At 55.4% G+C, this 23,871-nt stretch overlaps 1 protein-coding gene across 1 annotated transcript in view; it reads left to right on the top strand.

The window, feature by feature from the left end:
• Nucleotides 1-23,871, top strand: part of Cux2 (cut like homeobox 2) — a 227,550-nt gene that overhangs the window by 180,130 nt on the left and 23,549 nt on the right. The window contains exons 5-9 of the mRNA XM_076866790.2: nucleotides 16,999-17,133; nucleotides 19,583-19,706; nucleotides 21,481-21,557; nucleotides 22,302-22,368; nucleotides 23,608-23,656. Coding sequence (XP_076722905.2) covers nucleotides 16,999-17,133; nucleotides 19,583-19,706; nucleotides 21,481-21,557; nucleotides 22,302-22,368; nucleotides 23,608-23,656 — 452 coding nt within the window. The remainder of the gene's footprint in view (nucleotides 1-16,998; nucleotides 17,134-19,582; nucleotides 19,707-21,480; nucleotides 21,558-22,301; nucleotides 22,369-23,607; nucleotides 23,657-23,871) is intronic.

Below are 23,871 nucleotides of genomic sequence, written 5' to 3'. Positions count from 1 at the left end.
TGGAGCACTCAGCTGCACACTCTGGACATAGACGTATGTCCAAGGATGTGAAGTCCCCTTTCCCCGCCACATTCCCTTCTACTGATACAGAAATAGAAGCCCAGAACGGCCACCTGCTTTGCTCAGCAGCCCCCCAGCACCCGCCCTTTCAGGCGTCCATGCCACTGCAGGAATCAGTGCTGTTGGGATTTGGAGTCGGGGTCCATGGGGAGGAAAACGAGATCCTGCCTGAGCTGTGTGATCGTGAGGCCCAGGCTGTGAGAGGACAGAGCTGTCCTGTTGGATGTCGAGGTCATCTGTGGGGTCTTTGCATTTGGGGTGGAAAGTCCCTGTTGGTCTGTCTTGGGCAATTATAGTGGGTTGAATAATAGGGGGAGTACTGGGCAGTGGTGGAGGGAGGCGGGGCCATGTTGGCAGGGGGCCCCCAAGATTGTTTTCAACCAAGAACTCAGATTGTAGCTCGTTTTTTGAAAATAAGGTCTTTGCAGATGTAATTGGTTAAGCATCTCAAAAAAAAAGATCATCTTGGATTTAGGAGAGTCCTAAACCCAACAACTGAGGTTCTTATCAATAGAGGAAGGACACAAGGACCCTCGCTCAAGAAGGCCCTGTGGGGACAGAGGCAGAGATGGGAGGATGCAGCTGTAAGACAAGGAGTGCCACAGGCCACAGCAGCCAGGAGCATAGCCCTGCCAACATCTTGACTTTGAACTTATAGCCCTCAAAAGTAGGAGAACCAATTTCTGTTGTTCAAACACCCCACTCCCGGTGCTTGGTGGTGCTTTATTACCATAGCACCAGGAGAGCCTTGCCCTCCAGGAGCCCCCAGGCTGGACAAAGAGGGAAGTCCTCCAGCATGTGGCTATTCAAAGCGTGGCCCACAGACCAGCAGTCTTGGCCTCTCCTGTGAGCTGGTTAGAATCGGGTCTTCTCGGGCCCACTGCATCACTCTGCCTTCTAGGCAGCTCTGTGGGAGATCTGTGAGCGTGTTGCAGTTGTGTCCTGATAGAGGAGCTACACCTTCCAACTCTGCATATGGACAGGCTCACACGGGTCCCTTCCTCACCGCACAGAGAGGCAGGACTCAGGGATCGGCACAGTCAACAAATACTAACAGGGTCTGTCCCATGCTGCAACCTGCAGCAGCATGCAAGTCTACGATGGGTTCTCACAGCTGCTCTGGTGGCATAACCATAGTGGTGGCAGGTATTTCTCTCAAGGAGGAGACCAGGGCCATGTCGGCAGGGGCCCGCTTGTTCTGAGGCTGTAGGGGATCTTTCCTGCCTCCCCAGCTTCTGGTGGCCCCTGGCATCCCTTGGCTTGTGACCTCATCACTCCAGCCTTTGCCTCTGGTGCCACGTGGCCTCTCTACTTCTCTGTCTCCGCTCTCCGCTTTCTCTTGTTAAGGACGCTTGTCGTCGTACTCAGGGCCCATCTGGATGATCCAGACAGTTTCATGGCGACATCCTCAGTTACATCTGCAAAGACACCGTCAGATGAAGTCGCAATTGCGGGTTTGGGGCTCAGGACAACAGATGCATCTTTTGGGGCCTATTGAGCCCCCTGCTCAGGCATCTGTTGCCAGGTCCCCGGCTCCACCCAGATCTGCACTCACAGTGCCGTGGGCTTTGTGTTCCCTGAGGGGACGTGGCATGTGTCTGCAGCCCAGTTCATTACCCACAGTGGGGACACAACACCCACGTAGCCAGCAGCACCAATTGCAGCCTTTGTACTGATTTCCCCACTCCCATAGGTGGGATCTGGAAAAATGCACCTTATGTCCCACCCCTTTCAATCCTTTGGGTCCGACAGTCTTGTTGACAAGTGACATTGAAAGGTGATGCAGGAGCCAGAGGGCCCCACCCAGAGCTCACCCATGGGCCCTGCAGTGCCTCACCCACTCCAGGAGCTGCACTGAGGTGGGCCAGTCCATCCACCCTAGGGCCAGACCCAGCTTCAAGTGCTGCAGGCCCCACACACCTCCCTCGCCCATGCCTGCCCGCAGATGGATCCAGCAACCTTCCAGAGCCTCCGACTCCCCTTGCACACACTGGGACTAAATATGCCAACCTGTCTCATGTGGTTGTCAGGAAGCTTCAAGGTGCATGGCACACAGTTGGTGCATACTATCAGCTACTCACGTTATTATCTTGTACGTTATTATCATGTATGTCTGGCTTGTCTAGGAGACAGGGAGTACTCCAAGCCCAGGATCAGGCCGTACTAAACCTATATACCCAGATTAGGCCATATTAAACCTATATAGAGAGTGCAGTACACCAAAGGCACCTAATGATTATTGAACGAATTAAAAGACTAGGCAGCGGGAGGGGAGGAAGAGTTATTGGGGTAAAGAGGTGCTTCTTCAACTAGAGTTCTCTGGTCATCAAACAACAGGAGGATTGCAAGCATTTACTGAGTGTCTGCTGATTGCAAGCATTTACTGAGTGTCTGCTGTATGCCCAGCATTTGCTGAACACGGGGAGCATAGTTAGGAACCCACAGACACAGGCGTGGACCCGGCCCTTAGAAGCTTGCTTTCTGGTGGCAGAAGTAGCCAGATGATCACTCAGATAAGCTGCAGTCACAAACTCAGGAGTGTTAGGGGCCTGGAGCTTGGGAGCAGAGGAGCATACAGTTGGAGACCAGTGGGTGAGGACCACCACCGCCCCCATAGGAAACAAAGCTGCTTCTCCAGGGCTCACTGTGGGACACTCGCCTCTCTGGGTACCAGGCTATTAGCACAGACACCTGACCAGCCAAGGGCCCTGAGTCCCTAAGACTGTAAGGAGCTTTCCAGAAGGCCTGTGCGCTCTCTCGCCCCCTCCCCCACAGCCTGGGGATGCAGAGGTCACTCAGAGCCCAGTGCTGACTCCATGTGCCTCTGATTTCCCAGCTCTCCTCCCCAGAATTGGAGGGGCAGTGGGGGACGTCCCCGCTGTCACGGAGCTGCAGAATGAGCAGCCTTAACTGATGGAGACGTACCATACAAACAGCCCCTTCAGGGGCTCTAATTCATTTTCGAGACATTTAAGAATAACAAAATGTTTTAATGGTTTCTTAGGGGAATTAGGAAGACATATTTTTGTTCTCATTAAATTTTATCCTCAGACACAAGAACCAAATGTCAGATGCGTTTTTGGCACTCTGAGCTTCTCCGCCCGCTGCCCCCCACCGCAGCGCCCGGCCCCCTCCATAAAAATCCCACCCTGGAAAAGGAGCCGGGTGCACACTCCTGTTTTTATATGTCTTGACAGGCGAATTATTTGTCGAAATGCTCCCCCTCCCCCAAGCCGCACACAAGTCCTGATTCAACATTTTTGTTTTGAATGACTGCTGCCAGCACAAATCTTTGGCAGAGCCTGTGATAGAGCCTGATTGCTCAGCAAGTATTTTGATAAGTGTGCAGCCTGTATGTCTGTAATTACGAAAGAAAACCGTAAATCTTTTGGATATTGTTCACACAGATGTGGCATGAAGTGAGAAAAAAAGCAGTAAAACGTGTTAAAAGCATAATTAATGTCATTGTTGTGGAGGAAGATTTGATTTAAACCCCTCTGACTTCTGTATTGGTGACGCTTGATTTCTTTATCGTGTGCACGGAGTCACTAGGTAGCGACCCGCGCTTCAGAGAGCTGACTTGTTAACTGAGTGATTAGTTAAAAGGGAAGGAAAAAAAAAGGAGGAAACAAAACAGGGGACGCGTGGGCGACAGGGCAGGCAGACGCACCCCGCACACCGGGAGAGGGGCACAGAGGTGAGTGGCCCACGGTGCTTTTTTTCTGCTTTTCTCTGTTTTTTAAAAATCTGATTTATGACTTTGTGACTCCTGGCAGGTGCTTCTTGCCCTGCTCCCTCCTTCAGGGGCAAGGCTGGTCTGCAGAGTGGTTAAGGCTCCGGCTGAGCATAGGACACGCCTGGGTGGGACTTATAGCTTGGTGTTTTGAGCTGTGTGACTTTGGCCAGAGGCCTTAACCTCTCTGAGCTCTGGTTCCTGTGTCTTTAGAAGAGGGGAGAGAGTAGAAACTACTCATTCATCCACATTGGATTCTGAGCAAAAACATTTAACAGGGTTGAACAATCCTCAGCCCATTGATATCAGGGTCTAAGAATTATGAGCATCTGCCATTTCGTCAACTGTCAAGGTTGCTGGGTAAGCAGTGTAGATGGCAGTATTTGTAGAATAGGAAAGTGCTGTACAGTGTTTGGGGGTGTAAAATTTTCTCCCCAGTTTCAAAAGCAGCCCAGGCACCCTGTCACCCTCAGAAGATATATGAAAATTGAAGGAGGGAAAATAATATCTTGGAAAAGCAATTTGTTGGGTTTCTTTCTCCCTGATCTTTTTCCTGTGTACTTTTCAAAATGGTCACTGATCCTCCTTGTATCACTTTATATCCTGCATTCTTGACACAGTATGAGCAACTGTATTTCCCTGTGAGATTACGGATCCTGGAGAACTTTGATTTATTGTGCCTAACAGTCTCTTGAGGGGCTATTAAAATTTACTGAGCCCCTCCCCAGTGCTGGGCTTTTGGGGAGCTCACAAGGGCGTAGCTTATTGGTACTGTGCTGTTGTAGTTCTGAGGATGAGGACAAAAACTTGGAAAGGAAAATCTGTTGTCATGAGCAAATCCAGGTAGTCAGAAAGAATACAATTGTTCTTTCCCCTTGCTGATTTACATTGTGTTCCTTTATTGACTAGCCCACTAGGTATCTTGTCCTCTGTTATGAACCAAATTTTTATTCTTTTGTAAATTGCTTGTTTGTATATTGTTAGTCCACTTTTCTTTCCGATTTCATTTTCTTATTGATTTATAGACACTCTTTGTATATTAGGGGTATTAACCTTTGTACTGGTATACCTTTCACATCTTCTTCCCTAGTCCTGAATGCCTTTTGTTTTTTAACTTTGTTTATAATGTCTATTGTATATAGTATGTAACAGGCATTCAAGAAGGATTTACAGAAGGTAGGAAATCTTACCAAACCTTTCCATTATGGCTTCTGTGTCCTATTTTTAAAAACCTTTTCACCTCAAAGTCAGAGGTATTTGGGTACTTTTTATCTTAATATTTTCAAAAGATTAAGTTTGAGCCATCTAAAATTATTTGTATGAAAATAGGGAGGGAGGTTAAGTGCTGAGTTTTGTTTTTTGTCTCAAATTACTAATTCTAGCACCATCTAGTGGAGAGGTCGCCTTCACAGCCAGAGGAAATAGAGATTTTAGTATAATTAGAAACTCTGGTCCCTGCTGCCTTCCCTCCCCCTCCACCCACACTTAGCCTCTGCTCCGTCCTGTCCGGGTCACGGGGACACCTAAGGGTAACATAAAGAGTTTTAATGCATAAAAAATGAAAATCTTAATGATGTCAGGTTTGCCTAAAGGTGGCAGGTAACTTCGGAGGGCAGTGCCCATGCTTTCGGCTGCCAGGAGCACCCTCCCTCACAGCCCTGCCAAAGCTGGCCTGCGCTGGTGGCTCAGGGTTAGAAAGTGGAGTCCATGGAAGCAGCCACCTTGGTGCTGGTGCAGCAGGGGCTCCACAAAGACTGTTTCCTGTCAGAGGGAGGACCAGCCCTCACCTGCTACAACCTCTGAGTCACTGGGGAAACTCAGGCTGGGGTTCAAGCTGCCCGCCTGGGGACTCAGGGCTAACAAGGACAGTGTGGCCCGAAGGTGGAGGACCAGGACCCACAGCAGGAAACGAGCTCCAAGGAGGGGTGGCTGGTGGAGGCGCCTCAGAGAGGGGGCCTTTGAACTTGGCTTCAAGACTGAGGCGCCACCCTTTAGGGGCAGTTCAAGGGTGCTCTGTGTGGCAGGCAGCTTGCTCCACCCTGCAGACACAAGCTCTGATCCCCACATACCCTGGAGGTGACTCCCCCATCCTGCCCATGCACCATGCCGCCCAGGGGGTCTCAGTGGAGACGTGTGGGGTCTCAGTCTAGGCTCCAGGACTGCCAGTGCCAGGGCTAGTTTAAGATCAAGGGTAGCCAGGCCTGGTGGCCATGCCTGTGATCCTGGCAACACTGGAAGCTGAGGCAGGAGGATCGCAAGTTCGAGGCCAGACTGGACAACTTGGTGAGACCCTATCTCAAAAATAAAAAGGGCTGGGGGTGTAGCCTAGTGGCAAAGCACCCCTGGGTTCCTCCTGGCACCTAAATAAATAGACAAAATCAAAGGAGGTTGGACAAGAAAGCCGCAGGGGATCTGAGCTCTGCAAACAGTGAAGAGCGGCCACAGGGCCTCTGCCACCTGAGGCCTGGGAGGGTCTAAGCTGGGAGGGGGCCTAGCTGGAGTGCCATGAGCGGCCCGAGGAAGAGCGATATGGCCCTTCACTCACCAGGGACCCCTGTGCTCCTGGTCCAGGGCTCCAGAGCCAGACTGGACCACTTTGCTGAGGGGAAGCAAAGAGCTCCAGACGGGGGGTGGGGGGCAGAGGAAGGAGAGCAGGGCGCTAGACTGATGGCCCTCTCCACAGAGCCGGGCCAGTCCCTGCTTGGCCACGTGGCTTCTTCCCACGAGTCACACTTGACCTTCCCAAGCCCGATTCCTCACATGCAAAACACAGGTAAGAACTTCCACAGTTACGGGACCAGGGAACAGCGCCAGGGCACCCTGTGAACCCAGCACGTCTGTGCAGTTCATTCAACAAGTGCCGAGCACCTGCTGGTCGCCAGGCATTCTGTTCAGCCAGGGGCACAAGGAGGAGACGAGTCTCTGGTCCCTGCTGCTCAGTGTGGGGCTCATTTTTATTATAATGTGAGTGGACTTGAGTCCCAGCTCTCCTGGCCCCTGGCGCCATCTCTCTCAGTCTCTTCTTTCTCCTCTGGAAGAGTCAACAGCTCCCAATGCCCAGGTGGAGTTTTTGAGGGAGGAGTGGGGAGCTTCCCGCAGGAAAGACTCAGTGGACAGTGACCAGAGCTCGCTGTTGGTGGAGGTGTTACTTTGACCTCCAGAACACCCAGTGCCAAAAGAAAGCCCCTCTTCCCCAGCCGCTCTGTCCCTGCCCAGACCAGGAGACCCCCAGGCAGGAAGAAGGGTATGGCAGGTGCATGGCTCACAGCTGCGCATAGGGCTCTGCACCCCATCTGCTACTGAAAAGTTAAGACTATAGGATCAAAGTTAGTCTCGCTGCCACCGTCAGTAGCCTGAGCCTGCCACCCACGCGGGCGCCAGAGCACAAGCCCAGATGGGAGCAGGCTTCTGTCTCGGAGATATTTTGGAGGGACACACGCATACTTCTGCATATATGTGTTTCTAAGCAGCCTCTCGGACAGCCTCCGGCTCCAGCTTTCCTAAAAAAGCTCCGAATGCCACTTTCCTTCAGATGGACAGAGTGGGAGGGTTGAGCTGCTCTCCCCGCACCCCAGCTCCCACTCTGTGGGGTTCTGGAGGACTCTGACAGCTTCCGCTAGTGGCGGCCCGGAGCGCTGGCGAGGCTTGTGGTCTCTACAAAGCCTGATGAGGCCTGAAAATACGTAAACCCTCCCGCCGTGTCCTCCACCTTGTCCGCGAGGGGTTAGATCCAATGCAGCCACAACGAATAAGTCATTTTCTTAGGCAGTTAGTGCATAAAGAACAGGACGGCTGAGAGACAAAGGTCCTGCACTCACCACAGTGTCCCTGCCCGGTGCCACAGGCCTGGCCTGCTGCCTGCTCGTCTGCCTGGTCTGTTTCCACTCATCAGGGGCCTGGTGATATTTGGACACTGGATTGGGGTGCCATGGGTCGGGGTTTTATAAACCCGGCTAGGACACGGCCACTGGGCCGCTCTCTCTTCCTGCATGTGGATGGCCGGTGGGGGACAGGGTCGGGGGGGATCCCGCCTACTTGTGTCCCTGGAGGCTGGGGCAGCTCTGCACAGCTGGCCTGAAGGCTTCTGGAGGACATGCTGAGCCGGGCCAGACATTAGAGGGAGACGTGGGCCACTGTGGAAGTCAGAAGCTGGACGGCACCAGCTTTTCACCTAATATCAAAGGGTACCGCTGCAGGCTGCAGGCCATGATGGGTGTCACCTTTCTGCCCTGCAGGGAAGGCTTCTACCGCTGGGTACTGGAGCATCAGCAGCAAACCCAGGACACCCGCAGGTCTCCCCCTCAGCCCAGGGACGGCAGCTGCCCACCCCAGGGCCTAACTGGACTGTAACAGCATCGCTTTCCCTCTTTGGTTTTTAGTTTTGTGGTCTTTTCTTGTTGTTGGGTTATTTAGGTTTCTGTTCTGCTCAGCTGGCCTTGAACTTGGGGTTCAAACACTCCTCCTGCCTCAGCCTCCGAGTAGCTGGGGCCACAGACACCCACCACCATACCCAGCTTTGTGTGCGTTCACCTGTATGGCTGAAATGCCTATTTATGACAGGGAATCCCAATTTTCTGCTTATAATCGGGAAACAAACCACAGGCAGGGTATTCCTTATCCAAAATGCTCGGGGCCACAGTGTTAGGATTTCCAATTTCTTCAAGTTTTGAAATATCCACACACATATAATGAGAGTATAGGGATGGGACCCGGGTCAGAAGACAAGGTCCGTTTGTGTTCCATGTACTCCTTTCACACGTGACCTGAATTTCCTATGATGTTTTTAGTGATTTTTATGCAGGACACTATTTTCCTGGGGTGGAATTTGCCAGTGGGGCAATGTGTCAGGGCTGGAAAGGTTTCAGCTTTTGGAGGCGTCAAACTTCAGGTTCTGGATTTTCAGATTGGGGTGCTCAACCGGCAGTACTTTAAAATAGGCCTTAAGGTTTTAAATCGTGTCACAGGAGGACAAAAGTCACACAGGGCCCCCGGGGGACCCACAGATGTGTGGAAGTGGTGGGCACTGGCTGGGGGGCCCAGCTTCTGATCCAGCACTACCTTTGTCTGCTGACCAAGGGACCCTGAGCAAGGGGCTTTCCTCTCCTGGGCCTCAGTTTTCTCATCTGGAAAACAGGGGTGATGGCATCTCTTGTGGCTGTTTGAATGAACAGTGAGATATATGCAGAGCGCCTGGCTCCTCTTGAGGAGGGCTAGGCCACATTCTTCAGAGCCTCTGGCTCAAGAGACTAGATGGGTGTCCTATGTGCCCTCTGCCCCCACTTGCTCCAGGGTGGATGGTTGCTGCAGTTTTGGGGGTGAAAACCAGAAACTCGAGCTTGACCCCAACCACCTGTACCCAGACCAGGCACAGAGAGGGGAGGGGACACTGGATCAGGACTCCCCTGGGTATCACCAGTCTCTCTCAGCCCCATGTCCTTATCCACAAAAGTGGTCAGTGGTTATGAGCACCAGTGCATTTGTGCCCTGGGGAGATGGGCAGGCGGCAGCCCCTATCCTCAGCCTGATCTTCCTGTGCCTAGAGCAGTTTCCTCACTTCCTTCCCAGCCAGATGGCTGCCTTTAGACAGGCCTTTTCCACCACACGGCCAGCCCACCTTGGCAGGGGGTCTCTGCCTTGGCCTTACGTGTCCATCTTCCCCTCCAGAAGGTCAGCCACAGACAGGCAGGGATTCCCTCTCATTTGCTCCTCCATCTCCGCAGCCCTGATCCTTCCCTGACCCACAGCAGGCACTTGGGAAATGCTTGACAACTGGAGAAACCATGCCTGGTACCTAGTAGGTGCTCAATAAAAATGACTCCATGACTGCATTGGACTACTAGCTCTCTACAGCAGCCGTAACAAACGACCACAACCTCCGTGGCTTAAAACAACACACATTCATTATCTCAGTCTGGAAGTTAGAAGTTCAGAATGGGTCTCATTGGGCTGAAAGTCAAGCATCAACAGGACTCTCGCTCCCAGGTCCAGGAGGATCCGTTCCTTGCCTCTCCTGGTGTCTAGAGATCAACAGTGTTGTCATCTTGTGGCCACTTCCCTCATCATGAAAGCCAGAGGAGCCATCCCCGACCCTTACCTACTTCTAACTCTCTCTTGCATGAAGCGTGAAGTGCATCCAGGGCTTTAAGGGTAGGAGGCGTTGTTTTCAAGAGGGATATTATATTACTGCGCCTCCCACAGATGCCCTCTGTGGAAACCCCTGAGACCCTCTGGCACTGATTCCATCATTTACCCCCTTTTGGGACAGTCCATACTCATTGGGCATCTGCTATGTGAAGGACCAGTGTGTGCCTGGGGGAAGGGGAAGACTTGGAGGAAAACAAGCTGCCCCCAGACCCAAGGCTGTGGGGTTCTCTGAGAAATCTCTCCCTACAGCTTAAGGACTTTTTTCCCTTTCTCTCTTTCCATTTGTGTCCATAAGAGCAGCCAGTGACGTTTAGCTGAAGCACTGGATAATACCACTGATAAAGCACTCGGGGAGCCCAGGGTCTGCCAGCCGCCCTGGCAGGAGCCTTCTGCCGTAGGCTTTGGTGGAACGCTCCAGCTGTCTGTATGCTGAGAGTGTTGCTCTCCAACCCAGCTCCCTGCCGGGCAGCTCAGGGCCCCGTGGGTTCCTCCCAGAAGAAATGAGTCACCGTACAACTAAGTCAAGTCTGGGAACCCTGCTCTCATGTGCTGGGAAGTAACAAGCAGAAAGCATCCGAGTAAGAAGATGTTATTGCTGTCTTCTTTTCAAAGCAGAACCCGACTTGGTGACAGCTCAGTTCCTCGGCCCTGGAGAGAAGGAAAAGCAAGAGGGTCAGAGTCCAGGACCTGCTGCCTCCTCTTAGGGAACAGGCTTGGCTCATGGATGGAGATGAAAATGGGTACAGCAAGAAGGAAGTAGGTTTGACTTGAGTGAGGACTTCCTTCAGGTCATGGCTTGGATTTTATCCCCCAGAAAGATAGGTTGAAGACCTTCCTGCTGGTACCCTGGAGGATATGATCGTGTTAAGATGAGGTCGTTAGAGTAGCCCCTTGTCTTTTCACGACTCATGTCCTTACAAGAGGTGGGAAAGGAGAGAGAGAGAGAGAGAGAGAGCCATGGTGTGATGGCCAGGATGCCAGGGTCGCTGGCCTTGCCAGGCGCTGGACCATGAGTGAGCCTGGCCCTGCACCACCCTTCACCACCCTTCACCACCTCTCCACCTGTGTCCAACCTGGAACAGGGCTGAGGTCTCCCAGGCTGCTGTACCACAGTGCCACAGCCTGGTGACAACACAAACTCCTCTCATATCTGGAATCCAGAAGCCCCAAACTCAAGTGGGTGGGCAGGCTCCCAGGCTGGCCTGGCCCCCTCCCGCCTCAGGCGGATCCCGCAGCCTCCGGGCCATTGGCCTCTGGCTGCATTGTTTCTGCCTCCATCTTCACCAGGCCTCTCTCTGGGCCTCAATGGGTCCCTCTGCTTTTGAGGACATCTGTCATTAAATCAGGCCCGCTTTGCTTCCGTATGAACCGGTCTTGACCGATCTCCTCTGCAAAGACCCCATCTGCACACAAGGTCACATTCTGAGTTTCCAGATGAGCACAGGCTGGGGACGTTTCAGCTCAGTCCCCACAGCCACCAGCGCTTCCTGCCTAGCTCCTGACCTGAGCCACCATGGAGCTGCTCCCTGGACCCCTGCAGCTGCCTCCTGCCTGGCACCCTCAGGGTCAGTCCTGTCCCCAGCCCTGTTACCCTGGAAGGGCCTTGGGACCTACCTGCCTACCCATCCCCTGGTCTCACCCAGCGGCACTCAGGCCACCAGGACTCAGAATTGTGCCCTGAGAAGCCACAGCCTTCAGCGCAGGCTCCCTCCAGACACCAGCCTTCTGCATGAGCCACGCCCTCACCTGGGCTCTTCAGTTCCCGAGCCTCGTGCACAGGGAGGAAGCTGACCTGGGACACGTGGGGTGGAGAGGTCCTCTCGGGTCTATTAAGCACACTTGTGAAGGAGCCTGTCACCCGCGGGAGGCCGCTGTGCAAGGGCAGGTCTTCTCTCCTCAGCTAGCGGTGTCCCCAAGTCACTCAGCAAACCCCTGCATGGGTGGGCTCAGAGGGCCCCGTGGGCTCTGCCCACCTGCAGTTCCCAGTTTTCTGTCCCCAGCCCCTCCACAGGGGGAGGACCTGCCTGTCCCCATTTACAGACAGGCTTTAGGCGGGAAGCAGTAGCATGGATTGATGTCACCACTAGAACTCGACCTTCGCCCCCTCCCCCTCCCCTTATTTCCCAGGGTTGCTTTGGCCACCTGAGGGTTTGTGGTGTTCATACCTCTTGGGCGGAGCCTGGCCGCGAAGGTGTTTGACCATCACCCCGCTGAACAGGATTGGCTGGCAGAGGCACTTGCCCACAGGGTGAGCCACTGTCCAGTGGCCCAGTGCTGAGTGCGAGCCTCGGACATACTTGCATAGGAATTCAGATGGGGGAGCCCAGTGAGGTCAGCACATTGTCAAAGGCCACATAACAAGCCAGTAGCAGGGCCAAGGACGGCCCTTGGCCCCGCACTCGGGTCTACAGGAAGAAGTCAGGGCCCTGCCTGCCCTGCCCAGAGGCCACCTGACCTCCGGCGAAGAGTCCACAGCCCTGGGTTCAAACCCCACCTCTGCCTAAGCTGGGTGACTTTGGGCACCTGATACCTCTTTTCTGAGCCTTTATTTCCTTGTCTGGGAAATGGGGACAATAGCGGCACGTACTTTACTGTGCTGTTTGGGGTGAAGGAGAAAGCACAGGTGTACCCTGGCACAGAGCCTAGAATAGCCACAGTTATAGTACAGGAGGAGCTGTTCCAAGTCCCTTGGCCACATGCTACCTGGTGACACAGCATAGTACCCCTGCCTCAGAGCAGGTCATTACCATCTCCCCAAAGAGTTTTGTACCAAATATGTAAATATGTGATTCGATTGCCACTCCCGTGTATATCCTTGTGCTGTGTACAGCCTGCCCAACTGTATGCAGCCTACTCTGAGAGTTAGGCTGTTAACATTGCTATGACTTCCTGCCTTTGCTGAGTCTGTGCCTGCCAGCAGGACATCCTCATTTCCTTCCTACTGAGAGTCTAACCTCTGGAGACCCACAGTGAAGTCCTTCCCTGCCTCCCCTTCCTTCTGTAAGTCGCTCTGACTGGCATAGACACAGATGAAACCCAGGGCCTGGTGTCTTTGCCTTATTCTTTGGGCCTCTGAGGACCCTCTGTCAGCTTCCAGGGGTCTCCCAAGGCCCGTTGCTGAGATCTGGTCAGTCCTCTCCTCCTGAGGCTGCTGTCCTGTGCCCTGTCCCTCCCAAATACCTAGCAGCTTCTAATTCTGTCCTGCAAATCTGTTGTTAGCAGGAGCCAAGATACAAAGCCAGGCAGTGCCCAGCAGGGCTGGGTGAGTGAGCCCCCTGGGCCTCACTGAGGTCTGCCCTTTGCTGACCGCTGATGAGAGCGAGGGCTGGGATGACCACTGTGCAGGACTCTGACCACTGAATGCCCACAGTGGCCTTGGTGGATGCTGCTTGGGACTCCATTTTACAGACAGGAAAACTGAGTCTTCAGGGGTGAAATGTTGTGAGCATTTGTTCCTCCTTCCCTTTACCCAGTTCTCAGATACCCTTGTCAAATCACTGGCTCCTATGTCGCTCAGGGTTCCTCGTGTGGTGTGGAGACGCCAGCTCTGGAAACTCTAGTGCACAGGAAAGGGACTCGTTAGGTGGGGCCCCCGGCTCACACAGGGCCAGAGCAGCGAGTAACCGGGTGAAGGGGTCCAGATTCCCAGGGCAGTGTCTGATTAGCAGCCTGAAGCAGGTGACCCTCCTTGGGGGAAGGTGGAGCGCCTTGATTGACAGCCCCACTGGAAGCTGAGAACGCGTCACAGGCACACCAGTCCACCAGGGAGGGATGAGAAGGTCTGACAGGCAAACCCCAAGGATCCTGGCCTGCCCCCCGGAGGACTGGAGTGACACAGACCAACCCTGAGACTCCACTGAGGCCCAAAATGCTTCACGGGTTCCCTGGGGGCTCTGATGAGTCCTGCTGGGGGCTAGCCAGCATGGGTCCCAGCCTTGACCCCTGTGCCTCAGTTTCTCCATCTATAAAAGGGGACTGCGACGTCCTCATACTGTCATGGTGATGATGGAGTGTACAGGGCTGTGGTCATTAGGATTCATTTGAAGCTGGACTTTGGCCACAGCATCTCAGTGCCACTCACCTGGCCACAGGGAGCCAGGAGTAGAGGAATAGGCCAGGGCTCGCCTCTCCCTACACTACCCTCATTCCCAGCTACGTCCGGGGCTGCAGGACAAATTGAGCTGACTGCTCCCTCCCGGGGTGGTTTTCTAATCTGAGATCTTTGGGTCCAGAGTAGAATGAGTTCAAATCAAGATAATTGAATTCTGGGTTTCCTGGGCACATTTCCTGTGCCAACACTGAGGCCGTGCCTGGTGTCCGGTCTCCACAGAGCACAGCTGGCTCCTAGCCCGCCCTGAGCCCGCAGGCCAGCAGCAGTCAGCCAGCTCCGCTCCGTAACAGCCCTCAGAGGCAGCCTCCTCGAGGAAAGAGAGGCTCAGAGAGTCCCTGGCCACCTAGAGAGACACGGCCAGCTGGAGATGGCACTGACACCCACCCTCGGGTCTCACTCTCTCCTCAGTGTGTCTGGATCTGCCCAGGGGTACCTCCAGGCAAACAGACACTGCACAGTGTCCCCCACAGGTGGAGAAATGGGCTCAGGTCCTCATGGGACTCGGCCCAGAGCCGAACTTCAGATCCTGGAGCTTAACCAGCACGTTCACCACTGCCCCAGCAAGCGAAGGCAGGAGGGCAGAGCCCCGAAGCCCCCTGAGCCCGTGTGGAGGCCTGGCCCCTTCTGCTAGCCTCTGGGGGCCACCGAAGCCAGCCACCAGTACGCAGGGCCCACGTCCTCAGGGTGGAACAGAACCTGGGTCTAACCCTGGAGAGGAGGTGGCGGCAAGTGTCCTCACTCCCAGAGGAATCGTCTGGCCTGGCCAGTGGAGAACTTCCCCCGTCCTTGGGCCCAGAGCCAGTCTGCAGAGGCCGGATCTGCTCCCTCCGTGTTTACCTAACTTCCCTGACCCTGGCGAGTGCTGTCGCCTTTTTCTTCCTTTCTCAAAATCCAGGACACAATAGGAAGCGATTCCTTGAACTTATTAAAAAATCCAGACTTGTAAATTAATTTGTTCGTGTTGTACAAAGGCGGTGCAGATGGACTCATTAGCATGCACACAACAAATAATTATAGATGAATTTTTAGCTGGCCTGCCTAATGCGCTTGCTGGGTTAATTATGTCAATGTATAATTACATCAGCCCTGGGAGACATAATGGCATACCCTGCTGAGCGGGCGCTGCCTAATGACAGGGCGTGGGGGCTGCTGACAGAGGAAAGCCAACGTGGTGCGCCCTTGCACCTGCTCACCACGGCACAAATGCCCATTGTCCAGCCTCCCTCCACCTAAACAAACAGGCAGTAGGAGAAAATGAGAGGCTGCCTTGTTCCAGCCAGACCTGAAGGCCTCCGTGCAGGCATGGCCTCATGTCGTCTCCTGTAAAAATGTATTGGGTAGGACTGTGCGTCAGGTTGTATCCTAGGTACTACAGACCAGTGGGGGGTAGAGCAAGGACCAGTGTAGCCCTTGCTTCCCCTGTGAAGTTTGCAGCCCAGTGCATGTTAATTGGGTGGACTTGCAGATATACGGGGACAGCACTGGGCTCTACCACGGAGAGTTGCAGGCAGCTGGAGAGCACATGTGGGAAGACCGACTAGTCCAGGAGGGCTCCCTGGAAGAGGTGACATTTGAGTCGTAATATGTCTTCAGGGGTGAAATGTTGTGAGCAGGTTGCTGGGAAGGAAATAGCCCCAAGGCTGAGAGTAAGCATGAGGTTGTCTGAGCTGACAGGGTGTCCAGCACCATGTTGATCATTTTGCCTGATCCTCATGACAACCCCAGGAGGATGCCACTTTTATGGTGAAGCACAGAGAGGTAGAGTTGCTTGCCAAGATCATATAACCATCCCAAGAAGCAAGTATGGATTAGACTGGGTCCATGCACATCTGGCTCCAAAGTCTGTCCTCTCAACAAAGAACATCGGCCGAGCAGATGCTGGCAGGGGGTGCTGGGAGAGGAACCAAGAAGAGAGGGCTCCAGAGAACTAGAAAGAACTGGACTAGATCCTGGGCCCCAGGACCTGGGCTTGGAGGCCCTGGCTGTCCTGGGCCCCATGAGTGTGCCTATTACTAGGGACATTTGGTGCCCACCCCAGGACAGAAAGTCTCCGTGGCCTCAGAAAGAGACAGTCCAGTGTCACCTCCACCCTTTAGCGAGCACCCTGGCTTCTCTGGGCCTCAGTTTCCTCCTCTGTGAAGACGGGTTGACTCCAAGCCAGCCTCCAGAGGGTACTCTGGGGACAGGAAAGAGGTCGAGGTGGGCCTCATGCCTGCGGCTGGGCTATGTAACCTGCAGGGTGCCACCAACCCCAGGAGTCATTCCATGGCCACTGGTACCTGCCCAGGGGGCGTGGTTGGGAATGTCCTGGAGGACATGGGCTGGGCTCTGGGGTGAAAGGAAAAGGAAACTCTCCACAGGTGAAGGGGAGGTGGAGGGAAGCTAGCCAGGCAGAGGCCCACAGCCTCCTCAGCTGGGAGCCGTCGGGAAGCTGGGAGACTCTCATCCGGGTATGCGTGCTATTCCCGGGACGGCCGCTAATGCATCCCCGGTGCACGTGGCCGAGTCCAGTGAGGAGCCACAGCCATGGAGGCCGCAAGAATGTCTCCTGGAGGGTAGAGCCAGGAGAAGCTGGAGGGCCTCAGGCCATGTGGCAGGTTCTACCCCAGGGACAGAGAGGTGGAGAGGCCGGCTGAACACACTCTCAACCTCCCCAGGGCCACACACAGTGACACAGTGGCATCACTGATCAAAACAATGCAGTGACAATATGACTGTTGTTGTTCCCAGCTGGCAGGACATGCTCACCGGGGAGTGGGCAGGCACACCTGCCAGGGATCTGGAAAAGCCTGTCATGTAAAGGGCATTCACTTGGCTCTCCCTGGCCACCCAGAGTGTGACTACAGTGTCTCCTGTGGATGGTCCCCACCCAGCTCTCTGTAGAAGGCCCTCCCAGGCCCCACAGCCTCGGCCTAGGCATCCCACCTCGACCTCTTCCCTGTCTCTGCAGACCCTGTGCCTACATTGGAGGTGGCGCGTAGCCTGGACGACAGACTGCAGCCCCCTAGTTTGGACCCCAGCAGGCAGCCCCGGCGGGACCTCCACACTTCTTGGAAGAGGCACCCCGAGCTCCTTGGCCCCAAAGGTACTGCTAAGGCCTTCCTGGGTCCCATAACACCACGGGCTGCAGCAGGGGCTGGTGGGCTTGGGACTGGGCTTCATCGTGTGGACGGCAGGTGGGTGGAGGTGGCACTTCTGCTGAAGCAGATGGACCCGGGTCTTGGGCCTCAGTCTACTGAAGGTTGCAGGCTTGTGCCACGCTGCCCCTCAGGGATCCGGATGGCAGAGATCCCGCCACCTTACACATGTGATGTCCTGTTGATGATATTGACCACCTGCCAACAGGCAGGGGAAGAATGTGGAAGTCACACAGGTGTCGGGGTGTGACTCTGAACAGCAGGCCCCCCCTTCCACCCTCCCATTGGCCAGAACCTCTGTGGTCACACCCAGCTGCAGAGGAGGCTAGGAAGTGTAGGCGGGCTGTGTGTCCAGGAATCCGGGGGCAGGTGTGGAGGCCACTGCGCCTGGATGAGCCGAAGCCTTAATTCTTCCTGAGCAGCAAGGGGCCCACGCACTTCAGGAGGCTGAGGCAGGAGGAGCACAAGACCCTGCCTCAAAACGAACAATGCAAAGGGCTGGGTTGCAGCTCAGGGGCTGAGCAGCCCTAGTTCTGGTCCTGGTACTCCAGTACCAAGAGCAAAACCAAAAACTTCCACAGGTTCTGGGCAGCATCCTATTTTCCTTTCTGCCTCTGAGCCCCCAGCCCAGAGCTTCTGCCCACAGCACTTCCAGGCTGGCCTCTACTGCCCGAGCAGGGAGTGCGTGGTGCCTTGACCCTGGAGGCTCAGGGCTTGTTAAGAACGAGGGAGCCAGCCATGGGGGTCAGAACGAGACTGGAAGCCACCTTGGATCATGAAGGTCAGAGCAGAGGCTGGGAGTGGGCTCGCTCCTCCCTCAGAAAGGCAGAGGGGTGCTGGCCTCCAGTGTGCAGGCACTGGTTGCTGGGAAGGAAATAGCCCCAAGGGAGCCCTGGCCTCCAGCACAAAGCACCTGAAGGCGTGAGGAGGCGTTCACCAAGGAGGAAGCAAGGGGAGCAGAGGACCTCATGTTGGCCAGGCCAGCTCCTCAAGGTCACAGGGCAGCGGACCCTGAGCAGCTGCTCCTGGTGTGGATTGGGACAGCTGCGCTTCACTACAGGCTGGGCCACGCTGCGACCCCATATATTTACTCCATGTGGTGTTTCCTTGGAGAGACCACTCTGTGCCCAAGGGACGCATTCAGGAGGGATACTGGCCACAGGCTTTGTAATGGTGCAAAACCAGAGTGGGGCAAGTGTCTGGTAGCCAGAGACCAGCCACACGGCAGGATGCTGGGCAGCACTGATGGGCCTTCAGGGCCGCAGGAGCGCCTTGACGCCCTTCTTGTAAAAGCCAAGACTGCGGCAGGGCTGACAGTAGAGCCTCTAGGTGCACACACCGCAGTAGAGTTGTTGAAAGCGAGGACATGAGTTAAATAGACTTAACACATGACCCTGTAGTTCTACTCCAAGGGATGTATGCTAAAAAAAAATCAAAAAGAGGTGCTCTGGCAAAAATGAGGACACACATATACATAGCAACACAGTAGCCAGAAGTGGGACCAACACACAGACGGATAAACTGGCATAGTCACAGAGTGGAATGCCTTCTATGGAAGTGGCCCTTCTTGGACGGTTTTGTGGCAGTCACACTGAAAGGAACTGTATCAGTCTGTCTTATGTTATTCTAATGAAATACCTGAGGCTGGGAACTTTATAAAGAAAAGAGGTTTATTTTGGCTCATGATTCTGAATCAAAGTCAAGGAGCTACATCTGGTGATGGCCTTCTTGGTGGTAGGCCCAAGGCGGTGCCAAGCATCATGTGGCAGAGACAGGGAGCACATACATGTGCTCTTTCCCTTTTCCCATGAAGCCACAGTGTTCAGTCATAGGGGCTGCACTCTGTGACCCTGTCTAATCCTCATCACCCTCTTAATACCTCATACCTGAGCCCTTAGGGGTCATTTCATACCATAGCAGGAGAGAAGTGCCGGGTGAACTCAGCGTCTAAGAAACCAAATGCAGAAGGTCAGCTGATGTGTGTTTCCATGATGGGAAATGTCCAGAAGGCGTGTCTCCACTGCCAGTGTGGCAGGGTGGAGCCAGGAGCTGGCGACAGGATGGAGGGCCGTTTAGCTGACCAGGCCTCCCTGGGTTGAGGGGTGTGTGATACTGTGGATGTGCTAAAGCTCCCGTTGGAATGGTGTGCGTGTGCATGTGTATTTACCACAATTGGAAAAAAACTAATGAGGAGGAGGAGGTGTGAGCAGGCGAGGGTGAGCCTGGGTGCCATCCAAGGCACGGCCCACCAGATGCGTGGCAGGCATGGGCAGAGCCTCCCCAGAGCCCAGGTTCGGGAGCTGGGCACACGCACTGTGGTTGGTGGGTCCAGGCTGTGGGAACCCCTGCCTCACACTGCTCTCTTGGCAATGGCTGTGTCTCCCTTTCTCCCTGCAGAGCAGAAAGAGGGGACGTCCCCAGCCACGCCCACGCTGACTGAGGGAAGCCGCCTGCCCGGCATCGCTGGGAAAGCCCTCCTGACAGAAGCCTTGCTGCAGAGAAATGAGGCCGAGAAACAGAAGTGAGGGCCGAGGGACAGCTGGGCTCCCTGGGCTGGCAGGAAGCAGGGAGGTGCCCACTGCAGGGAGTGCAGGTGACAGGGCAGGGGCTCGGACCCCAGGAGGCCTGGGTCTGATCTGAGCCTTGCCACAGGGGCTCGGTGGCAGCCCTGGGGAGTTTATGGCACTCGCCAGAGCCTCAGTTTTCCCATCTGAAAAGTGGTGCAATAGCGTCTCCAGAGAAACAGAAATAGCCATATTTTTCTTTAATGGAGTGTGTTTTGAGGACTCAGCTCCTGCAATTGCAGGGCGGGCAAGTCTGAGATGAGCAGAGCAGGTGGCCGGCGGGACCCCAGCCACAGAGGTACTGCCATCTTGAGGCAGAACCCTTTCTTTCTCAGTTCGCTCTTAAGGTTCAATAGAGCCAGACTTGGTGGAGCAAGACTCTCAGCTCAGCTATTCAGGGAGATCTCCTGAGCCCAAGACTGTGAGACCAGCCTAGGCAACAGAGCAAGACCCTGTCTACAAAAAACAACAAACAAACAAACAATGAAGGAGGAAAAAAAAAAAAAACCACCTTCAACTGATTAGATGAGGCTCACCCACTGTGTGAAGGTCATTCTCCTTTTCGTAACTCAGCTCATCGTAGACCTCAGTCTACTGAGTGTCTGCACAGAGAGATCTGAGTTATTGTACAGTTGGCGGACACCTGGGGACAGTGCCCTAGCCAGTGGCATTTGCTCCTAGTTGGCTATGGGAATGAAATTAGATGGGTCCATAGCATTTGCTCCTAGTTGGCTATGGCAATGAAATTAGCGGGGCCCAGGCATGGTGCACAGCATAGACAGTTACCTGCAGTTGGTGCCCTGGGCATTACCCAGGCCAGTGGCCCTTCTTGGATGTTTTGTGGCAGTCACTGTATTCATCCCTGCGTTCATTCACTTTTTCCTCTCTTATCATTGATCACCCATATTTATGGACCCACCCTGGGGACACTAAGGGACAAATCAGACCAAGCCCCCTGCCCTCCTGGAGTGCGCTTTCATTGAGTGAGGCAACAGATCAATGGTGGGTTCAATAACAATAAGTTAGGAAGAAAAACTAAGCCAGGGAGGGAGCTGAGGTGGCACTGGGATTTTAAATGGGAGAGGCCTCGCCGAGCAGGTGAGCAAAGCCCTAGGTAAGCAAGTCCTGCAGATATGACGGGAGGACGTTACAGTGGAAACAGCCAATGCAAAGGCCCTGAGGTAGGAGGCCGCTGGCCATGACTGAGCAGCGAGATATGTGAGACTGGAGGAGAGTGACCAAGGGAGATATGGGTGGACTGAGGACTCCTTCCTGTAGTCACTGAGCCAGGCAGCCTCAGGCCCCAGGTCTGTGTAACCTTCCAGTCCTCCTAGGAGAGGCTTGGACACTCCTGAACTAGACTCACTGAACACCCATACTCCTGCCATACCAGGTCCCATGCCTGCCCTGGACAGTGACATGGAGGTCACACACACTAGGAAGGCCCCACGCTGCACGGTACCTACTAGGCTGGCCCTGCCAGAAACCCTGCCTCACAGACCAGGCCACTTGGTGCTATACAGGTTGGCCCCCTGAAACGCTGACAGGGACTTAGCAGAGCCAGCCATGATGGGGGCCACCCCACCAGCAAGACAGCAGGACAGCAAACCCTGAGTGCCACGTCTCTGCACTCCCTGAAGATAGAGGCGCAGGTTACAGGGAGCAGGTGACGGACAGGGAGCCAGGGTGAGCCCAGCACGGGGCCAGCGTGAGCAGCCCGTCTCCCCACAGGGGCCTTCAAGAAGTGCAGGTCACGCTGGCAGCCAGACTGGGGGAGGCAGAGGAGAAGATCAAGGTCCTACATTCAGGTACGTGCCCCGTGCCACCCTCACTCCAGGCTCCCGGGGGCAGGGGCAGCGAGCTCTGCTCCAGGGCTTCTAGAACCAAGGGAGGCGGAGCGAGGCGAGGCTCGTGCTGCTCCCCAAGGGGTCTCCCCTCCTGCCCGTGTTGCTGTAGAAGGAGAATCTGAGGCAGAGTCAGGTGGGGGGCTGACAGTGCCTGCAGGGGCCAGGGGACAGCAGTGGGGAGGGCTGAGGTCTGGGCACTGGTGAAGCCAAGCCTGGTCCAAAGAGGCAGTCACACGGCCACACGGGCCACACCTGCCGGGCATGGCCACCCGCCCCCCCCACCCCCATAGCCTGGCCTTCAGTTTTCCTCCCACAGTCAGAAATCAGAATCCACAGGGACCAACCCTGCAAAACCCTGTCAGCTTCACTGTGCCTCCCTGTCCCCTGCATACCAGTCAGAGCCTCAGGGTGGGCCTGGAGGGTGCTAGGCAGATGGCACCACTGCCCCCACTCCCACCAGGGTCCCTGAGCTTCCCACCCAAGGCCTCCCGCCTGCCCCGCCCTGCCCAGCCCCACACCCCTCGCCCCAGTCCAGAGCCCCTCTGGGGACAGGGCACGCACTACCTGGCGCCAGTTCTAACCGAGAGAAAGGTCCCCGTCACCGCCTCACTCTGCCTTCCTACACCCAGGGTGGGTCCCTCTTCTGGGAGGGCTGCCCCATCCTGCTCTGGGGTCAGGCCTCAGTTGCCCTTTTACTTCTCCCAGCGTTAAAGGCCACGCAGACGGAGCTGCTAGAGCTGCGTCGGAAGTACGACGAGGAGGCTGCATCCAAGTAAGTGAGCGGCCAGCTGGTCAGGCCTCCCCCATCCCTCCACACAGGCCTCTACCCCCACCCCCTGAGATGTACCTCCTCCCTCTCTCCCCCGAAATGTGCCTCCTCCCCTGACCCTCCAGACAGGCCTCCTCCCCGTCCCCCCTGATGGTACCCGCTGTCGCCCGCAACACGCCTCCTCTGTCGCTGGAGACGTCCCTCCTCCCTGGCCCTCCAGACGCACCGACTCCCTCTGAACATCCCTGATGTGCTCCCTCGTCTGACCCTCCTCTCTGATCCTCTGCCCGGGGTCCCTTTCCATCTCACACCACTGCTCCCGCCATCCGAGTGCTGTCTGCGTGCCACTCACCATGAATGACATCCTGTGCCTGACCTGTGGGGCTGCCGACCAGGGGTCTCCCCTTCACCCCGTTCCCACTCTCCAGCCCTACAGTCCAGGTGACATCATCTAACCTGCTCTGGGCTGGAACGTTTTTAGTCACTCGTTCCATAAACGTTTACTGAGTCGCTGCTGCTCACCTAGAAGGTCCTGGGGACACATTAGACAACGTGCCCCTCCCCTCAGTCAGAAAGGAGGCAGACAGCAACTGAAACAGTGATGACCATATTTGCTCCTAGACACTATTGAGCACTTACTGTATGCCCAGCATCATTGTTAGCACGTGGTAAATGCTGTGAAGGGAAGTACTGGCCATGGGCAGAGAGGGTATGGAGAGGGCTCAGGGAGGGCTCGCTGGGGAGGAGGCCTTCAGGGTGAGGAGCTGCCCTCGAAGAGCCCTGGGAAGGTGCTCCAGTCAGTGGGAACAGCTTATGCTGGGAAGGTCCTCAGGCCCGTGTGGCCTGTGTGGCCTTATAAGTCACCAGATGCTCCCCAGCCCCCTGGGTCATCTACACCCATGCTAGGCTGCCCCCTAGTCCACCACTGAAGGATGCCCTGAGGCAGTGGAGGAGGCCTTCCCCACAGTTGGGAGCTCTAGAGAGACACGAGGCACAGGCTCAAGGCCTGGCAGGGTCTCTCCATAGAGTGGAGCCCTGGGGAGGCTGGGAGGGTGTGGTGCTCAGGCCCTATTCCACTTCCCCGCAGCCTGGGTTCTTTTCTTCCCAGCCTGAGTTCTGTGGGGAAGGTGGCCTCCTCAGCCCCCATTGCAAGACTCGGGTTCAAGCAGAGGCTGGGCTGTCGGGATGGGGGGCTTGGCAGCTGCCAGAACCCCGCCTCAGGGCCTCACCTTTGTGTCTCAGGGCAGATGAGGTCGGCCTGATCATGACGAACCTGGAGAAAGCTAACCAGGTGAGGGGTGCTGGCGGCTCCTGCTGTGGTGGGGGCACCGGGCCTGGCAGGGAGTGGGGAACAGGGGGTCACATGCCTCTGAGGGCTAGGGCCAGTGCAGGTGTGAAGATGCCCACTCAGCCCGAGGTTTGCCGGGCAGCACTGCCACAGGCAGGCCGCCATTTTCCTGAGTTGGTTGAGGGGGGTGTCTTGGAGGGGGACACTGGAGCTGGGCT

The sequence above is a fragment of the Callospermophilus lateralis genome, chromosome 1 (assembly GCF_048772815.1).
Source record: "Callospermophilus lateralis isolate mCalLat2 chromosome 1, mCalLat2.hap1, whole genome shotgun sequence".
NCBI lineage: Eukaryota > Metazoa > Chordata > Mammalia > Rodentia > Sciuridae > Callospermophilus > Callospermophilus lateralis.
This window is presented reverse-complemented; position numbering and strand designations above follow the sequence as displayed.